The following is a 15,489-nucleotide window of genomic DNA, read 5'->3' as shown; positions in this document are numbered from 1 at the left end:
GTGTTTAAAGAGCTTGTTACAAGTGAAATTTGCAAGATGCATTCATGGGTTATTTGAATTTATATCCTCAGCTAGTGGGAGGCTCAGGGACCCACCTGAGACTGATCCTAGTGGGGGAGTGCAGCTCTGTCAGCCACAGGGGCAGAGCTGAAATGTTTACCAGTGGCTTTTGGGGGGCGGGGGAGTCTTGATTTGTAGTGTCTACCCATTTCTCTGGTGTCAGCATCCCCACAACATGGCAAGTTTAAAGTTGAACCATGAGTGAGGTGACACACACCAGCACACCACTGGAGCTGGGAACCCCAGCCTTCTGCTCCCATAACTCCCTGATTCTTCCTGGTGATTGGGGAAGATCCTGCCAAGCTGATGCATTTCCAGAAATATAGATGTGCCCCATGGGCAGTACTCATCTGCATTGGACTTGGCCTCTTGACAGAGGGCACCTGAATGTCACTTGCTTTTAAAAATGAGAAAAGAAGTTAATATGCCTGTCCATTTTGTTCTTTCTTCTCCCTAGCTGCTATTAACCTAGCAAAGCTGAAACTTTTCAGACACTATTACGTCTTGGTGAGTAAAAAAAATCCTAAATCTGTAAATAAGATCAGTTTAGGGAGTAGAGCAAATGAACTTCCAAAGAATTGGCAAAAGTACAAGATGTGTTACCTGGAGCTGTGCATATTTTATTTTATCAAACCAAATTGTGTCTTTTGATAGGGGAAATTAAACAGCTGAGTCACTCCTTCTTAAATGTTAGTTTTAAATTTGGCTTTAAATACTCAGAAACGTAGTGCATGCTTGATGTTTTCTTACAATGTGGGGATTATAGAGTCAGAGCAGAAGTGTTTTATGACCCTCATCTTCCCCATCCCACCTCCCCCAGGTGATTATCATTTACAGTTTGGTAGTTATTCCTCTAGGTGCTCTTCCTGGCATGTGCCATACACAACTGACTCTTGGCTGGTTTGTTTTATTCATTTGCAAAACGGAGATCATGCCTAAAATCAGGGCTGCTGGATGTGAAAAGTCCCTAATGAGCATACACTAAAGGCAGGACCTGCTATAACTTATTACGATAATAATTTCTTGGAATATGTAAGGTACAAACTCTTCTAGAGTTTGCTTCCTGCCTCCTAAAAGAAAGTTTCTGGGGCATCTTGAATCTGTGGGTTGGACGATTCCTTCCCTGCAAGCCCAGCCGTCCTGGGAGTGGTCCCAATGAGCAGGCCGTGCTCCAGCGGCCAGCAGGGTAGATCCTTGCCATGTCCTCCCTTACTGGAGCACTCAGTGTTAGGGTGTGTCCTCTGGTATGGGCCTTAGATGCGCACAGCCTCTGCCAAAGAGGTTAAAGTGAGCTTCGTTTTGCTGCTGCCACTCAAAAACATTCCTCAAGGCCTGGGAATAAAAAATACTGTCCTTTGGGGATTGAAGTCAGTATGTTATGTACGTGAAAAGGCAAGGAAAGGGTGACTCGAGAGTTAAGAGCCGCCACACCAAACATTTTGTCCTCCCCATGTTGGGTGGTCACCTAGAGATGAACAAGTCCTTTTAAGTGGGACCAGCAGGGAAGCTGTCTCTGCCACACTTAACAGCACCTGTCCAGTGACTTTCTTCAGGTCATTCTGTCTTCTTATTTGTAGTTCTTTGGTGACAGCAAGTTGTTGGAAGAAAGTGGTGCTGTAATTTCTACATTGATTTTATTAATTTCTTTCTCTCCTATAGATCGTATGTTATATATACTTCACCAGGATCATTGCATTTCTCCTCAAACTGGCTGTTCCGTTCCAGTGGAAGTGGCTCTACCAGGTGTGCTGCTTGTGGGGGACAGTGCCAGAGACACTCTGGCTGAGGATAAAGTCTTGAGGTATAATGTAAGGTTACTCCAAAGTTATCAAGCAGTGGCCACTTCTGTGTCTTCTGGTCCAAAATTAAGATCATCTCTTTGTCCAGGAAAGCTGCTGGATTACATGAAAAATAAGGAAGTAATTGCATTATTGATTTTAGTTTTCAGTTTTATAAGACTTTGAAGAGAAAAGCCTCAGGCAGAGAGTGTGAGATTTGCCCTATATAATTAAAACCCAGTGAGACATGGTCTTTCCTTCTGTTATGGGGCTTAGAGAAGCTTAGAATCCAGAGTGCCCTCCTTCTATGTACATTAGTGTTTCAATAATACAGTGTCTTTGCCATATGCTAGGGCCAGTTAACTACTAGGGTAAGCAACCAAATAATTTAGAGCCTTTTCTGTTTCTTGTCCTTACCTGAATGTATAGTTGGTACACAGTGCTGGGTTACTTCCAGGTGTACACACAGTGATAAGACTTTCCCTGAGGCACCTACTTGGTGCTGAGGACGCTATAAGAAACAGGGATACAAGAAGCTCTTAAAAGATACCAGTGAAGACTGGTTAAAGTGTAGTGTCTTACATGTCATCTTTGGGCAGAATGCTCCCAGCTGAGGCTCTGGCCCAGTTTGTGAGGAGACCCATCCCTAGCGCTGCCCTGGCCTTTGAGTGAGTGGTCAGCAGTTGGGGGGCAGCGTGGGAGGGCTGGGCTAGTTTGTTTAGTTCCACTGCTTTCTGAAGAACAGCATTGCTAATCCCTTTTTTGGGGGGTGGGGGGGGTTGTTTTAATTTGCAGCTCCTGGATGAAATGGCCACGTTGGTATTCTTTGTTCTTACGGGCTGTAAATTCCGTCCAGCTTCAGATAACCCCTACCTACAACTTTCTCAGGAGGATGACTTGGAAATGGAATCAGTGTAAGAAATCTTTCTTGCCCCTCCTCCTTTGCCCCTTGACCCAACTAAACAGCACGGTGTGAATTGGAGCAGCTTCTCTCTGCATTTTGTTGCTCCAGAGGTGGTACCTCTATATTTAGCAGAAGGAAATGGACACTTAAGCCCCAGGCTCTCTTACTCAGATTAAAGTACAGCATCTGCCAAGCATCGCTCAGTCTTTGCAGGGAAAGTGGAGCTGGCCATCTGATTAGGCATCCCTGAGCATCGTTAGAGCCTGCTTCTAATAACTCAGGGGTGAGAACTTGGGCATCTGCTTGACCCTTTCACTGCTAGGCTTGGGCAGCCCCACTTCCTGTTGGACCCCTGCCACTGGGAGCTGATGTCTGAAAATGTGATAGTCTGAGTCGTCTGTGAGTCCTCTAATTGTCCTCAGACTCCTCAGTCATCAGATAATGAAATGGCTTTTCACAGCTAGCGCAGTGATTTGACCTCTATCAGAGCATTCAAATGGGTTTTTCGAGTCATAGGGCAAGTGACTTTAGGGTCGTATTTTCTGGGAAAGGGTACTCATTATCTAGAAAAGGAATAGTGATTAAGAGTATTGGCTTGTTTACCAATGAACTGTGATGGGCCAGGTCAGTTGTTGTGTTTGAAGATTAGCCTCAGGCTGAGTTTCAAGTGTGCTGCCTCCAGCAAGGCAGGTGGCCTTTTGACATATCCGGATTCAGAGGCTTAGCCTCTTGCCTGTGCTGGGCCCTACTGAGCTGTAGGGCAGCCTAGGACCACTCTTTATGCTCCGCCTCACTATGGGAACAATAAACCTGTGGGCCCCAAACCACAGCTCTGTGTGCAGAGGAGGAAATACCTTCTTACAGTTAGCAGAGAAGAAAGTGGTAGAGCCGTGAAGGGTGCCTTTTCTAGAAATAGCAGAACCTGAGTAAGGAACTTGGTTGAAGGGGCCCAAATGCAAGTCAGTCAGGTAAGAAGCAGTGAGCGGGATGCAGTGTATTTATACACTGCCCTCACGGCAGGGCTTCTCTGGGGTATGCAGCTAGATGCTGGATGATGGGGCCCTTCGATGTTCTCACCAGCAGTGTAGGAGTTCTTGTTCCTCCGCATCCCCACCATCAGCCATTGTATCAGAAGCATGGACACATTGTAAAGGTGTTTTTGTCTCATGGTAGGATTTTTAGAAATTTTGCTTGGATTTTTGTTTCTTGCTGGGAATCTGTGATAACTGCAGGACAGTCTGTATGTTCTTGAATCAGGGTAGGGAAGTGGGGGAAGCGGACAGACAGACCACAAGTCATGTGGAGACTGGAGGGAGTGTGTGTCTTTAATTCTGGCAGGCTGCAGGAGAGATCGGAATGCCAAGGGGTGTCTGTTGGTTGCCTCCGCTTACACTCCTGTTCTAAGGGAGGAGCGCTGTGATGACTCCGTGTTTTCTGTGGCTGGCTAAGTGGGAGCCATCCTGTGATACTAAGGGAGCTTCTCTTCAGTGGCAGAAGGGCTGAATGTGTACCTGCAAGAGACTCAGACCAAGGCAAAGGCTTTGTTCAGGGTGGTGCTGTTTCCAAGAAGCACTAGTCCCGCTTAGCCTGTGAAAAAGAAGTTGGGGAGCTGACTGAGGTCATGTGCCTTTAATTTAGCAGGAAAATTGTTCTGGGGCTTCTCTCTGGCTGGGAGAAAGTTCTGCTGTCGAGAAAGTTCTATAGATTGATCGAATGTGACAGCAGAACAGGCATGTGGTAAAGGCCCCAGCCGTCAGCCTGCCATCCATGCTCACCTGCAGGTGACAGGCGAGCGTGAGGGCTCTTTGCAGATTCTCGGGGTGCCACTGCGCCCCAAGCTGTCCCCTCCCACTTCTGCTTGGAGGTGCTGTTCCTGGATGGCACCTCTTAACTCTTCCAGAAATAACTCAAGCCAGAGGCAAGCAGAGCTGTTGTTTGTGTTTTCTAGAAGATCATGAGCTCTCTGTCATCCACATTGGAGGGTGTTTCCTGTTAAAAAGGAGCTTGATCTGCTTTTCACCACAGAACAAGTATTACTTCCTCTTTGTGGGAAGGAGTATTCCTTAGGCCTCACATACCTCAAAACAAATCCTCTTCTAACGAGTCTTACCCACTGGTGGCATGCAGACTCTGACCTGGGCCATTCATTGACCTTATTGGCTGAGATTCTGGGTAGTTTCTCTCTCTCTCTCTTTTTTTTTAAGGTTTTATTTATTTATTAGAGAGAGAGAGAGAGCGTGCACACAAGAGCATGTACACAAGCCAGGGGGAGCAGCAGGCAGAGGGAGAATGAGAAGCAGACTCCCCGCTGAGCAGGGACACCCCCCTCAACCCCCTGACATGGCCCAATCCTCCCAGGACCCCGGGATCATGACCTGAGCCCAAAGCAGATGCTTCACGAACTGAGCCGCCCAGGCGCCCCTGGGTAGTTTCTCTTCTACCTGTCTTTACCTCCTTCCTCTGAAGTGCAGTGTGTTTGGGAGGCAAGTCTTGGCAGTTGAGGCCAGGACAGGCCGGGCTCCTCCTGGGGGTGGAGTGCTCCCACCAGGCCTCACCCAACTTCTCCAGCTGAGCCTACAGAGTGAGGGTGCAGTCAGAAGTACCTGACTTCCTATCTTTTTTTCCTTTTATTTCTGGACACACCTCTCTTTGGGCTAAAACTCACAGAGGCTCACCAATTTTGGTAAGAGAATTTTGTTATAAAAAGTACAGCAAGTTAAAAAGTATTAGATGTAGTTTTAGTGATCAGACTTAGTAACTGCCTCCTGTGCTGTGCATATACTTGATGATGTGAATTACTTTCTGCTATCTGGAGAAGTCAGAATGGGAAGAACCATTTGGTGTAGGGTCCAGGGCCAGGACATTGGCTCTCCGGGCTTCCCATTCCCGAATACTAGCCTCAGGGTTGCTGGGAACCTTTTCCTACCTGACTGCTGTCCTTCAAGTGGTGGGGCAACAAAAGTGGAAACGGGTATTAGAGACTGAATAGAATTGTTTCCCAACCAGACGTCTCTACATCTTGAGTCCAGAAACCTGTTTTTAGTTGGGTTCTACATTATGATTTGGTTCGGTTACAGAAATGATGTGTCCGGGGGCCCCATAGGTGCAGCATCAGGAGCAGTGGGTGCCAGAGCTCCCCCTCCTATCTTGCCTGTGTTCAGTAGGCCTGTTTGGCCACACAGACCATCAGGGTCCTGCTGGGAGAGGAAGGGGTCACCTTTTAGATGCATCTGAGCAGTGAGAGACAGCACTGGGTCCTTCTGCTCTCTCCAGCTCTGCCCTGCTCCCCCCTTACCCCTCTCTGTCCTCCACATGCTCTCCTGAGTCCACAGGGAGCGCATCTGCTTGGCCCATCACAGCTACTGTCACCTCAGACCGGCCCAGAAGCTGCCGGCCCTTGAGCCCGGTGCCCTTCTTTCTCAGTGCTGCGGTGTCCGAGTGTCAGTTGACGGGCAGACCAGGCTCACCCACAGCTTGGGCACCAGGTGTCCTTCCCATTTGTTGGCAGTTTGCTGGACAACAGGTTGCAGAGGCCCACCCAGCATCATGGCCATCAGGTGTCTTGCCCTGCTTCCATTTACCTCACCATTGCCTGCTCCCGTGACATCCTTCTATGCTCACATACTCCCCGATTCCACCAGCCAGGGGGGCTTCCATTCTGCCTCTTGTCATGGGGAGGGCTCACCCAAGCCTGAGGTCGCCTGGCTGTCTCCTCAGTAACCACACCCCAACCCCAGCTCCAGCTGCTTCCCTCTAGCCACCTGCCCATCATTACCCAGGTTTCTGTCCCCTGCATTCCCTATAGGCCTTGATGGCACTGTTTTCCAGCCATTCGCCTTCAGCAGCATGTGGCGATTGGCCTCCACACCTCCCTCTTCTCAGCCCATGTGGAGTGAGACTTCTTGGGGACTCAATGTTGTGTGTCCTCTCCCTCTCCTCCTTGAAACCCCAGGACCCTGCCTTCCTACAGCTGTCCTCGTCCCTGGTCCCTCCTCTGAAGACTTGATTCTCAGTGTCAGGACTCAGTTACCTCTGTGCCTTTTTAGCTCCCCAGGGCATCCTGTTTGAGCCATGACTGAGAACCCTGGCATAAGAAGCAAATCCAGCCTCTGTGGATTCCAGAGGAATACTCCTTCCCACAAAGAGGAAGTAATACTTGTTCTGTGGTGAAAAGCAGATCAAGCTCCTTTTTAACAGGAAACACCCTCCAATGTGGATGACAGAGAGCTCTGTGGATTTCCACGGCCCTGCCCTGCCCACCCTTGACCTTCCTGCCACTCACCTTTGCCAGCAACTGCTTAGCACTCCCTGAACCGTGCAGGGAACATTCTTTTGTTTCTTCCATGCTTTTTGTCCGTTAACATTTCTTTTGTTCAGAAACTCCCTGGCCCTTTTCCCACCCCCCATATCGCCCCTGCTCCTCCTCTTTCAGTACTGGCATCGAGGCTGCCCCCAGACCCTGACAAGATGATTCTGCCCACCCCAAGCCATTGTCCCACCTGCTCAGAGCTCTCCTGTGTGTTTCCAGCAGCTCTGTGTGTTGCTTTGGAAGACCATCTCCTGCTGGGCTGCGGGCACCCAAAGGGCACAGATTTCTGATTTCTGTCCCTCTCTGTCCCAGCCCCAGGTTGGCATGACGGAGCGAGCCTTGTTTTCTCAGTTGGTCTGCCAGCTGGAAAGCAGTGTATTCCTGGGGAAAGACAGGTAGCAGGTGTGTCTCCCAAGTCACAGCCCAAGCCCCACTTGGGGTCAGATGAATGGGCTGTGCTCACAGCCCCAGCTGTATGGAAGCCCTTGCCCTTTCCAGTGGGGGCCAAAGCCCTGTAGCAGCTGCTGTCACCATGAGTGACACTGTTGAGACTTGAGGTTGCATTTCTTTATCTCAAGTGTTTAGAGAAACCATGCTGGAGCTAGAGAGGCTTCTGGTTCTCTTGGGCCTGCAGCTGCTCCACCTGCCCATCCCAGTCTGGAGACAGGCAGTCCCATGAGGACGAGCCCTTTGTGCATGCCTGTCACCCTGAAGAGGTGCATCCTTCCTCCAGTGCTTGGGTCCCGGCCGCACCAGCTGACAGGAAGTGACATTGAGCCATATGACAAAATGTGGCAGTTTCCTTTGTCCAGGGGCCACATTTCCACTCACAGTATCTGTAGGAGCCCCCTAGATCCCCCTAAGAACCATGTCTTGGCAGCCCATTATGTCCTGACTTTGCCAGAGGTATAGCTAGCCTATGAGTCTAAGGGACTCTTGTCTAAGTCCCAGCTCTGGGGCGGACTGGGTGGCTCTGAGGCTTGGTCGCAGCAGCAACATGAATGAAGGAATGAAAGGAGAAATAAAAGGGGGAATTTTTCCTTACCCCATAAAATCATTTATCTGCCTTTAGGTCCCAGTGGACGGGGTCTAGATGTGTCATGTGTACAGCCACTGAATTACCATTCGTGGCTGAAGGCTTTGATAGCTGATGGGGGGACAAGGAGGATCCTTGGAGAGATCTGTTGAGTTGACTGATTGAATTTAGTTTACTGCTTAGGAAATTCCTGTTGGTCCATGATTGGGCACATAGGTGCCTTGTTTTCTAGAGTAGGTAGGGAGATGCTGGCCAGATATGTTTGTTGATCTGTTTTTAACTGACTCTACTTTTTAGAACAGTTTTAGATTCACAGTGAATTGAACAGAGGGAACAGAAATTTCCCGTATGCCCCTTGCCCCCACCTGGAGAGCCTCCCGTGTTATCAGCCTCCCTCTCCAGAGTGGTAGGTACCTTTGTCACAGTCGATGAACCCACATGGACATGTCATTATCACCCACAGTCTGTAATTTTTTTTTTAAGATTTTATTTATTTATTCATTAGAGACAGAGAGAGAGAGAGAGGCAGAGACACAGGCAGAGGGAGAAGCAGGCTCCATGCAGGGAGCCCGATGTGGGACTCGATCCAGGTCTCCAGGATCGCACCCTGGGCTGAAGGCAGTGCTAAACCGCTGAGCCACTAGGGCTGCCCCACAGTCTGTAATTTACCGCAGACTTGGTGGTATGCATTCTGTGGGTTTGGACAAATGTGTCATGACATGTATTGACACTACAGATGCACCCAGGGTAGTTTCACTGGCCTGCAACCCCTCTATGCTCTGTCTGCCAGTTCAATCTCTCTGCTTGGTGTCTTCGGCTATGAAGCAACCCAGATTCTTTGTAGATCCTGTCCAGCTCACATTTGTGAGGCAAGAAGTTGTCTCCTCATAGACCCCACCTTCTCAAGAGACGTCATGACTCGCTGTCTGGAAAGAGTCACTCTGCTCAGCCCCTCACGCCTTCTGAAGCCAGGGTTCTCCCAGTTTTGATCTACGTACACATTCAGTGTAGGGCTTCATGGCATCTACTTAGTATGAGGCACCAACAGAGATGATGCTTCTGTCCCAAGGTCACAGAGTGTAGGCAGAGCCACGTTCTCTGACAGCCGAGCAGCCTGGCCCAGCATGCAGAGACCGGGGCCCAGATTTATAGAGAGCAGCCAGTTCTGTTGCTCATGCTCAAAGACTCTCTGGGACAGAAGGTTCCTGAAAGGCTGTGGTTCTGTCCCATGACTCAGAAATGACAGTTGTGACTAGTTATTAAGACGACACCTGATGAGCTTGCTTTTTAGGAGGTTAATTAGGACACAGGTGGTGGTCTCGTAATCATAGTCATGTAGATACACAACATAATTTGTGGAGGCCACGACAGAAAGAGAGAAACAGATCAATGGTGATGGTAATAACAACAGCTGGTATGTATTGATTTGGAGAATCTCCTTTTTCCCTGACAACAGTTCTCGGAAGCGGGAACCATTTATTGTATTTAAGAACAGAGAGGTAAGGGGCTCCTGAGTGTCTCATTGATTGAGCGTCTGGCCTTAAGCTCAGGGCGTGATCCCGGGATCCCGGGATCGCATCCCACATCCAGCTCCCTGAAGAGAGCCTGCTTCTCCCTCTGCCATGTCTCTGCCCCTCTCTCTGTGTCTCTCATGAATAAAGAAATAAAATCTTTAAAAAAAGAAAAAGAACAGAGAGGTCGGCTTGGTGGAGGTTACACAGCGAGGAGCAGGGTCAGGACTGGAACCCAGGTCTGATTCTAGAGCCAACATGCATAGCCACTCCACTGTGCTGTGGTGACTTTAAGACTGAGGTTTTTCTAATTGGTTTTTTCCCCCCTCATCCAGAGTGACGACATCAGGGGTGATGGAGAACATGAAGAAAGTCAAGAAGGTGACCAATGGCTCAGTGGAGGCTCAGGGTGATTGGGAAGGCACCGCATGATGGAGCAGATTGAGGCTGGGACTGTCAAAGAGAACCTCTAATTTATTAATCGTCCTAGTGGTGAGCAGGAGCAGTTGGCACCTCCCGACAGTGACACCACAGAGCACGCGGCTGGGAACAAAGTGCCACGGAAACCTAATTTTTTACTCTCTCTTATGGAAACTGGATCTGTGGCTGGTTATGGGCAGCTAGAATTCTTCAGATGGGAATGGCGGGGAGGGAGTGCAGACAGGAGGAGGATAAAAGGAAGACTTTGTAATTTATATTTCTCTCTTTTTTAAATTGAGAACTCTCAAGAAATACACAGTTGTGCCCTCAAGTGTGTGGCAGCAGGGAGAGCGGTGGTGGCAGGCAGGCGGGTGGCCGTGCAAGGCTGGGGCTGGTCACAGTTCAGGAACAGGGGATCAGGGGCTGAGGTAGGATACAGAACTTAGAAGGGAAGGGGAACTTTGAGGGACAGAAATGAATGAAAATTAGGTTATTTTAGAAAGCAGAGTCAAAACCCAATTTAGTAACCGGAGGCTGCCGCAGGATTCTGGCCCTGAACCCAGATTCTGAAAGTGACCAGGAGCCAGCAGCTCCTGAGGCCCAGTGGTCCTCTCTTCCCAAAAGGCTCTGTTGTCCTAGGGCTGAATATCACTGTCAGAGTCATGGCTCTGGAATTATGGTGGGAAGTGCTATTCTGGATTGAAGCATATTTGGTGTTGTCTAATGGATAGACAGAAATGTATGTTTAAGCTCAAAAAGCATTATCTAGTAGGATTCTCTTGAACATCTGGCTCCCCCGACTGCCCCGAGCAAGACCACCTCTTTTCCCTCTTCTGTGGCTGTGTTGGTTTTGTGTAATCAAAATATGGAGAGAAACGGGAAGGAATTTCCTTAAAAGGAGCAGCTGGGGGCAGAAAAGCTAGTGTTTAAGCAAATATTTGAGTACAAGCAAATTGTCATCATTATAAGTTTTTCCTATAAACCTGGTCGGCTTTCTGACAGGAATGAAATGGGCCTCATCCGTGTCTCCCAAGGGCATGCACTCGAAGAGAACAGGTGTGGTTAAACAGAGCTTTTCTCTCAGGGACTGGGGATGGCGAGCTCTCTCTCAAACTCAGCCGAGGGCCCTTCCAAGCTCTTGGAGCCTGGGGATGGGTGCGGGAGCAGTGGTGCAGCTGGTAGCGGAGTCCTCTGGATCATAAGATGAGCTCAGAAGGTCCACTGCAGCCCAGGGGACGAGGGCTCGCGCTGAACTCCTACCAGGGTTGTGGTCCCCAGGCCTGAGACCAGAGGAAGAACCATGGCCTCATGGGGAACGCTCCCCGGGGGTGCCAGGAGCCCACATCTGTGTGGGGGAGAAGGGGCCACTGTCTTCCCTTTGGCTTGGAAGCGTCCACCAGAAACTGCAGAACCTGGGGGTTGTGCTCAGCACCCCAGCTTCAGGCACCTGTAGAGTCTGTCCTCAGTTGTCCTTCCCCTGTGCTGTCCTCTGTCCTGGACGAGGGAGCAGGAAAGCCTTCTTTCCACGCACGTTCCTCAGTCCTCAGTGCACTGCACAAAGGAGACTGAGGCGTCCCAGCCAGCTGTGTGCTGCCACCCAGTGTCCCCCCTCTTCCCAGGCGGCTGCTCACCTCTCCACAGATGTCAGGGGAGGGCCATGTGTCTCCCCACCTTCAGGAGCAAGGAAATACGCCCCAAGTATTTATTTAAAAGTCTTTCTTTTTCTGTCTTTCTTCCTTTTTTCTTAAGTGAGGGCTACACGATGGGAGCCTTATGGAAGTTGCAGGGACGATGGGAATATTAAGAGTCTGTTTTCTTGGCGTAAACATAGTCCCGGGACTTCCAAAGTGTCTCATGCTATGGCCAACCTCCACCCCCCCCCCCCCTTAGGTGCTTCCCTTAGAGGGACACCTTTGCTGTTTGTCCTGCGAGCAGATGTTCTTGACTAGGCCATGATGACTTCTTGCAAGACCCGGAAGTGTGAGGAAACTTCCCCCCTAGCCAGGGTCCCCACAGGGGTGTTCTCAATTCACTTGCTGGAAGCAGGGGAGTGAAGGAGGGAGGGAAGAAGAAAATAGGTGGGGGTAGCCTCTACCTCCCCGCCACTACCCGAGCCACGCCGGGCCTCGTCTGCCAGCTCATGCTCATAGCGGCTGAGTGGCTGCGGCGGGACAGTCCTGACCCCTCTGAAAGGGAGAGTGGTGATGTCGGAGTACAGGCTAATAAGCAGCGTGTCTGCCCAAGTCCTACACTGAAACTGGCAGAAGGTGTGAAGTGAAGCCCTGTTATCAATAAAAATCAAACCCCCAGCCCAAGATGGGGAAAACTGGTTTTCCCACGTTTGTACAAGTTGTTAGAGTTCTCCATCCTGTAAGATGTCCACGTTTGTACAAATTGTTGGAGTTCTCCATCTGTAAAAATGTCTTCCCTTTCTCCCTGTCTCCATCATCTAGTAGCTGTGACCGGCACTCCACTCTCCCCCCGAGGCAAGATGACTAATGAGGTCCAAAGCCAGGCAGTCACCCCTGTCCTTCCAGCAGCTCGGTCTTCACCACCACACGCAGCGCTTCCACACTTAAGCCCTTCAGTGTTTTGGGGAGCAGGCAGAAAGGATCGGGTGCGCATCATAGAGTGATCAGCAGTATTTATAGCCTTGCTTTGTGCTCCTACTCCGTGTTTCTGCCTACGCACAATACCCATGCTTCCTTTGAGACATCTGTGGACTGGAAGTGCGGCTGGCTGTGAAATTGTAGGAAGTAAAGGATCTGTTTTCATGTAATAAAGTGTGTGTATTTTGCTAGAAAATTACTACTTAGACAACAAGAACAATCATCGATCTCTTAATTTTGGCTTTTAACAGTGGCCAAAGACTTGGTCAGCCTATTTCTTGGTTCCTTGATGCTTTAAAATTTCAGTAGCAATGCATTTTAACCTGCTGAATACAACTCTGGTGAATAGGTGGCCCATTCTCCCGTTAGGAGCTGCTTACTCTGCTGTAAAAGATGGTTTCTCAGACCATAGCTTAAGTCAGTTCAGTTTTCTTCCAAGAAACTGCTCTGGAGTAAAATGTCCAGGTTTGGTTTCTCCTGGACATATCCGGGCAGCCACAGCAGCACTGCCTCATGTTCTGCGTGCCTGTTGTGGCAAGATTTCTGTTCCTGCATTATGATCTCCTCAGGATATCTGTGCTCCCTTGTTCCACAACTGGCCGTCCCCTCCCTCTTCTCCTCCCCTCCCCCTTCTCCCCCTTCCCCTCTCCTCAGCCCACAGCTATTGATTCCACATAGGCTCAGTCTGGGAACATGGGCTGAAGGCTTTGGTGCACTGCAGCATTTTCTCCCAGTAGCTGTGAAGGATGTACTTTCTAACCCAAGGAGAATTTTATCAAGAGCGTACATACTAGTGTTGCATGTTACGCTTTGGACCCCCCACACTAAAATATATTCTTGTTTAATACTTGAGAGGCTGTTGCCAGGAGCCAGTCCTTACAGACCGAGAAGGGTGTGAAAAATGCCTGTTTGAATTGTGAGTGGCGTCCTGGCCATCTCCCACATCCTGAAGCATCTTCTCCAAGGAAGGCTCTCAGAACATTAGATGGTCTGCTGAAGTGGTTGGTGCTGCTCCATACACCCCGTGGAACAGTAAGACCGTTCATGCTGATAAGCTGCTGGATTTCACAAGAAGCAGATCCCAGCCCCCTCCTCAGCCCGTTTCCACACTCCACACTCACCCCTTAGTGCTTTCTTCTGACACTCTGGCCTTTTAACAGATCGAGAATGTACCAAGTCCATGATGCCTATGGCTGGCCTGCTGCCTGCTTCTCCCATTCAGGATTCAGTAAATGAGTAGGTTCCCCACTAAAGAATTTAGGCTCTGACTTGGTACTTCTTGGTATATCAAGATGTCTTCATCTGGAACGTACTGTATGTTCTAAGAAGTTGCTCTTTACTCCAGGTTTCTCCAGGGTGTTTTGGGCAGGAAGTCTTTAAAAAGAGGCCCACCTGAGTTGATGCTAGTACTTGTCGCACCTGAAAATGTAGCTGAACACTCCAGGTTTGGTGAGCTGAACATTCCAGGTTTCCCCCAGGGCTTCTCTGCAGTCTGGCAGCGCATCTGTGCCCCCCATGTGTGGTTTATGCTTAAAAAACATGTTTCTCGATGGCTCTCTGTTAGGGCATGGGACATGCATAAGCCCCGAGCTACCATGTAAGGAAGGCAGCCTGGCGGAGAGGGACAAAGCGGTGTGGGAGCAAGGATCTGGTCATGCTACATAGGGACTGTTGAGGTTCTGGGGGCAGGTAATCTGCAGGCAGGCTGTTTGGGAAGGAGGAGTTCTGGACAAAGTCAATAAGGTCTGACATGAGACAGAAAAGCTAACTCACTTCGAAGACAGCTTATTTAGGGCAGGCTCTGGGGTTTTGTGGTGGGCAGCCAAATCAGACAGGGGGACCAGTGGGGCAGCCTTCTTAGCATAAGATACTTATTACAAAAGGATCCCCAAATCCTGGCCACACAAGGGGGCAGTTCTTGACGCCTTAAGCCTCTTTTGCCAACCATAAATTGGATTTGCCTGGTCATGTGATCTCAAAAGAAGCCAGACACATCGAATCCAGAAATAAGTTTCATTTGGGGGAGAAAATGCCTGTAAATATCATTTCTTTCCAGGTTGGGATGCAGGAATTTTCAGTATTTTTTTTAACACTGATGATCATTGAAGAGTATTTATGTAAACATATAATGGGTGGGGGTTCTGATCAGGGTGACGTATGGGATGGGTTCTCTTGCTGTGATGCAGACATGTAAAATAAAGATTCTCTGACAGAAATGTATGTTTGTAATCCTGCAGGGAGTCACTGACTCCTGGCTGCTGTCTCTCCTCCCGCTCATCATTTTTTCCTTTGTGATTCTTGTTCATTAAATTAGTTAACTGCCTCCCACCTGCTCGTACTGACAACAGTGACTCCTACTAGAGAAGTTCTGCATACCTCAGCAGGCCATGTCGGCTGCACCGCCTGGGGGCTCGGTTCTGGAACAGACCTGTTTCCCCATGCCCTGCCTCTGAGTTGAGGCCAGTGGGCACCTTCCTGAGCAGGACCTGCACGCTGCTGCCTGCGGCCTGCTGCCACTGGAGGGGAGGTGACCGCGCAGCCTCAGGGTGAGGCACTCGCTGCCACCGGCTCTCTGACGCTGCTTATCAAGCAGGCTGCCAGTTTTCCCACATCAGAATCATAGAAATCCAGGACTGTAGATGCAGAACATTTTTAGAAGTGCAATCCCAAACCCCTTATTTTATTACAAAATTTTTTTTTTTTTTTTTTTTTTTTTTTTTTAATGATAGACATAGAGACAGAGAGAGGCAGAGACACAGGCAGAGGGATAAACAGACTCCATGCCAGGAGCCCGATGTGGGACTCGATCCTGGGACTCCAGGACCACGCCCTGGGCCAAAGGCAGGCGCCAAACCGCTGAGC

General features: G+C 49.5%; 1 protein-coding gene across 4 annotated transcripts in view; it reads left to right on the top strand.

Annotated features, from left to right (window-relative positions):
- Nucleotides 1-14,950, top strand: part of GPR107 (G protein-coupled receptor 107) — an 81,754-nt gene extending 66,804 nt beyond the window's left edge. For 3 of the 4 annotated variants that reach the window (XM_038549059.1, XM_038549058.1, XM_038549060.1), the window contains 4 exons: nt 518-567; nt 1,720-1,803; nt 2,634-2,752; nt 9,934-14,847. In XM_038549059.1, coding sequence (XP_038404987.1) covers nt 518-567; nt 1,720-1,803; nt 2,634-2,752; nt 9,934-10,030 — 350 coding nt within the window. In that variant the 3' untranslated portion in view covers nt 10,031-14,847. Of the gene's footprint in view, nt 1-517; nt 568-1,719; nt 1,804-2,633; nt 2,753-9,933 lie in introns of all 4 variants that reach the window. The other variant, XM_038549062.1, reaches the window with a different exon arrangement.
- The last annotated feature ends 539 nt before the right edge of the window (nt 14,951-15,489 follow it).

Source organism: Canis lupus, chromosome 9, assembly GCF_011100685.1.
Source record: "Canis lupus familiaris isolate Mischka breed German Shepherd chromosome 9, alternate assembly UU_Cfam_GSD_1.0, whole genome shotgun sequence".
Classification (NCBI taxonomy): domain Eukaryota; kingdom Metazoa; phylum Chordata; class Mammalia; order Carnivora; family Canidae; genus Canis; species Canis lupus.
Note: the sequence above shows the minus strand (reverse complement) of the source record. Positions and strands in the feature narration are given on the sequence as shown.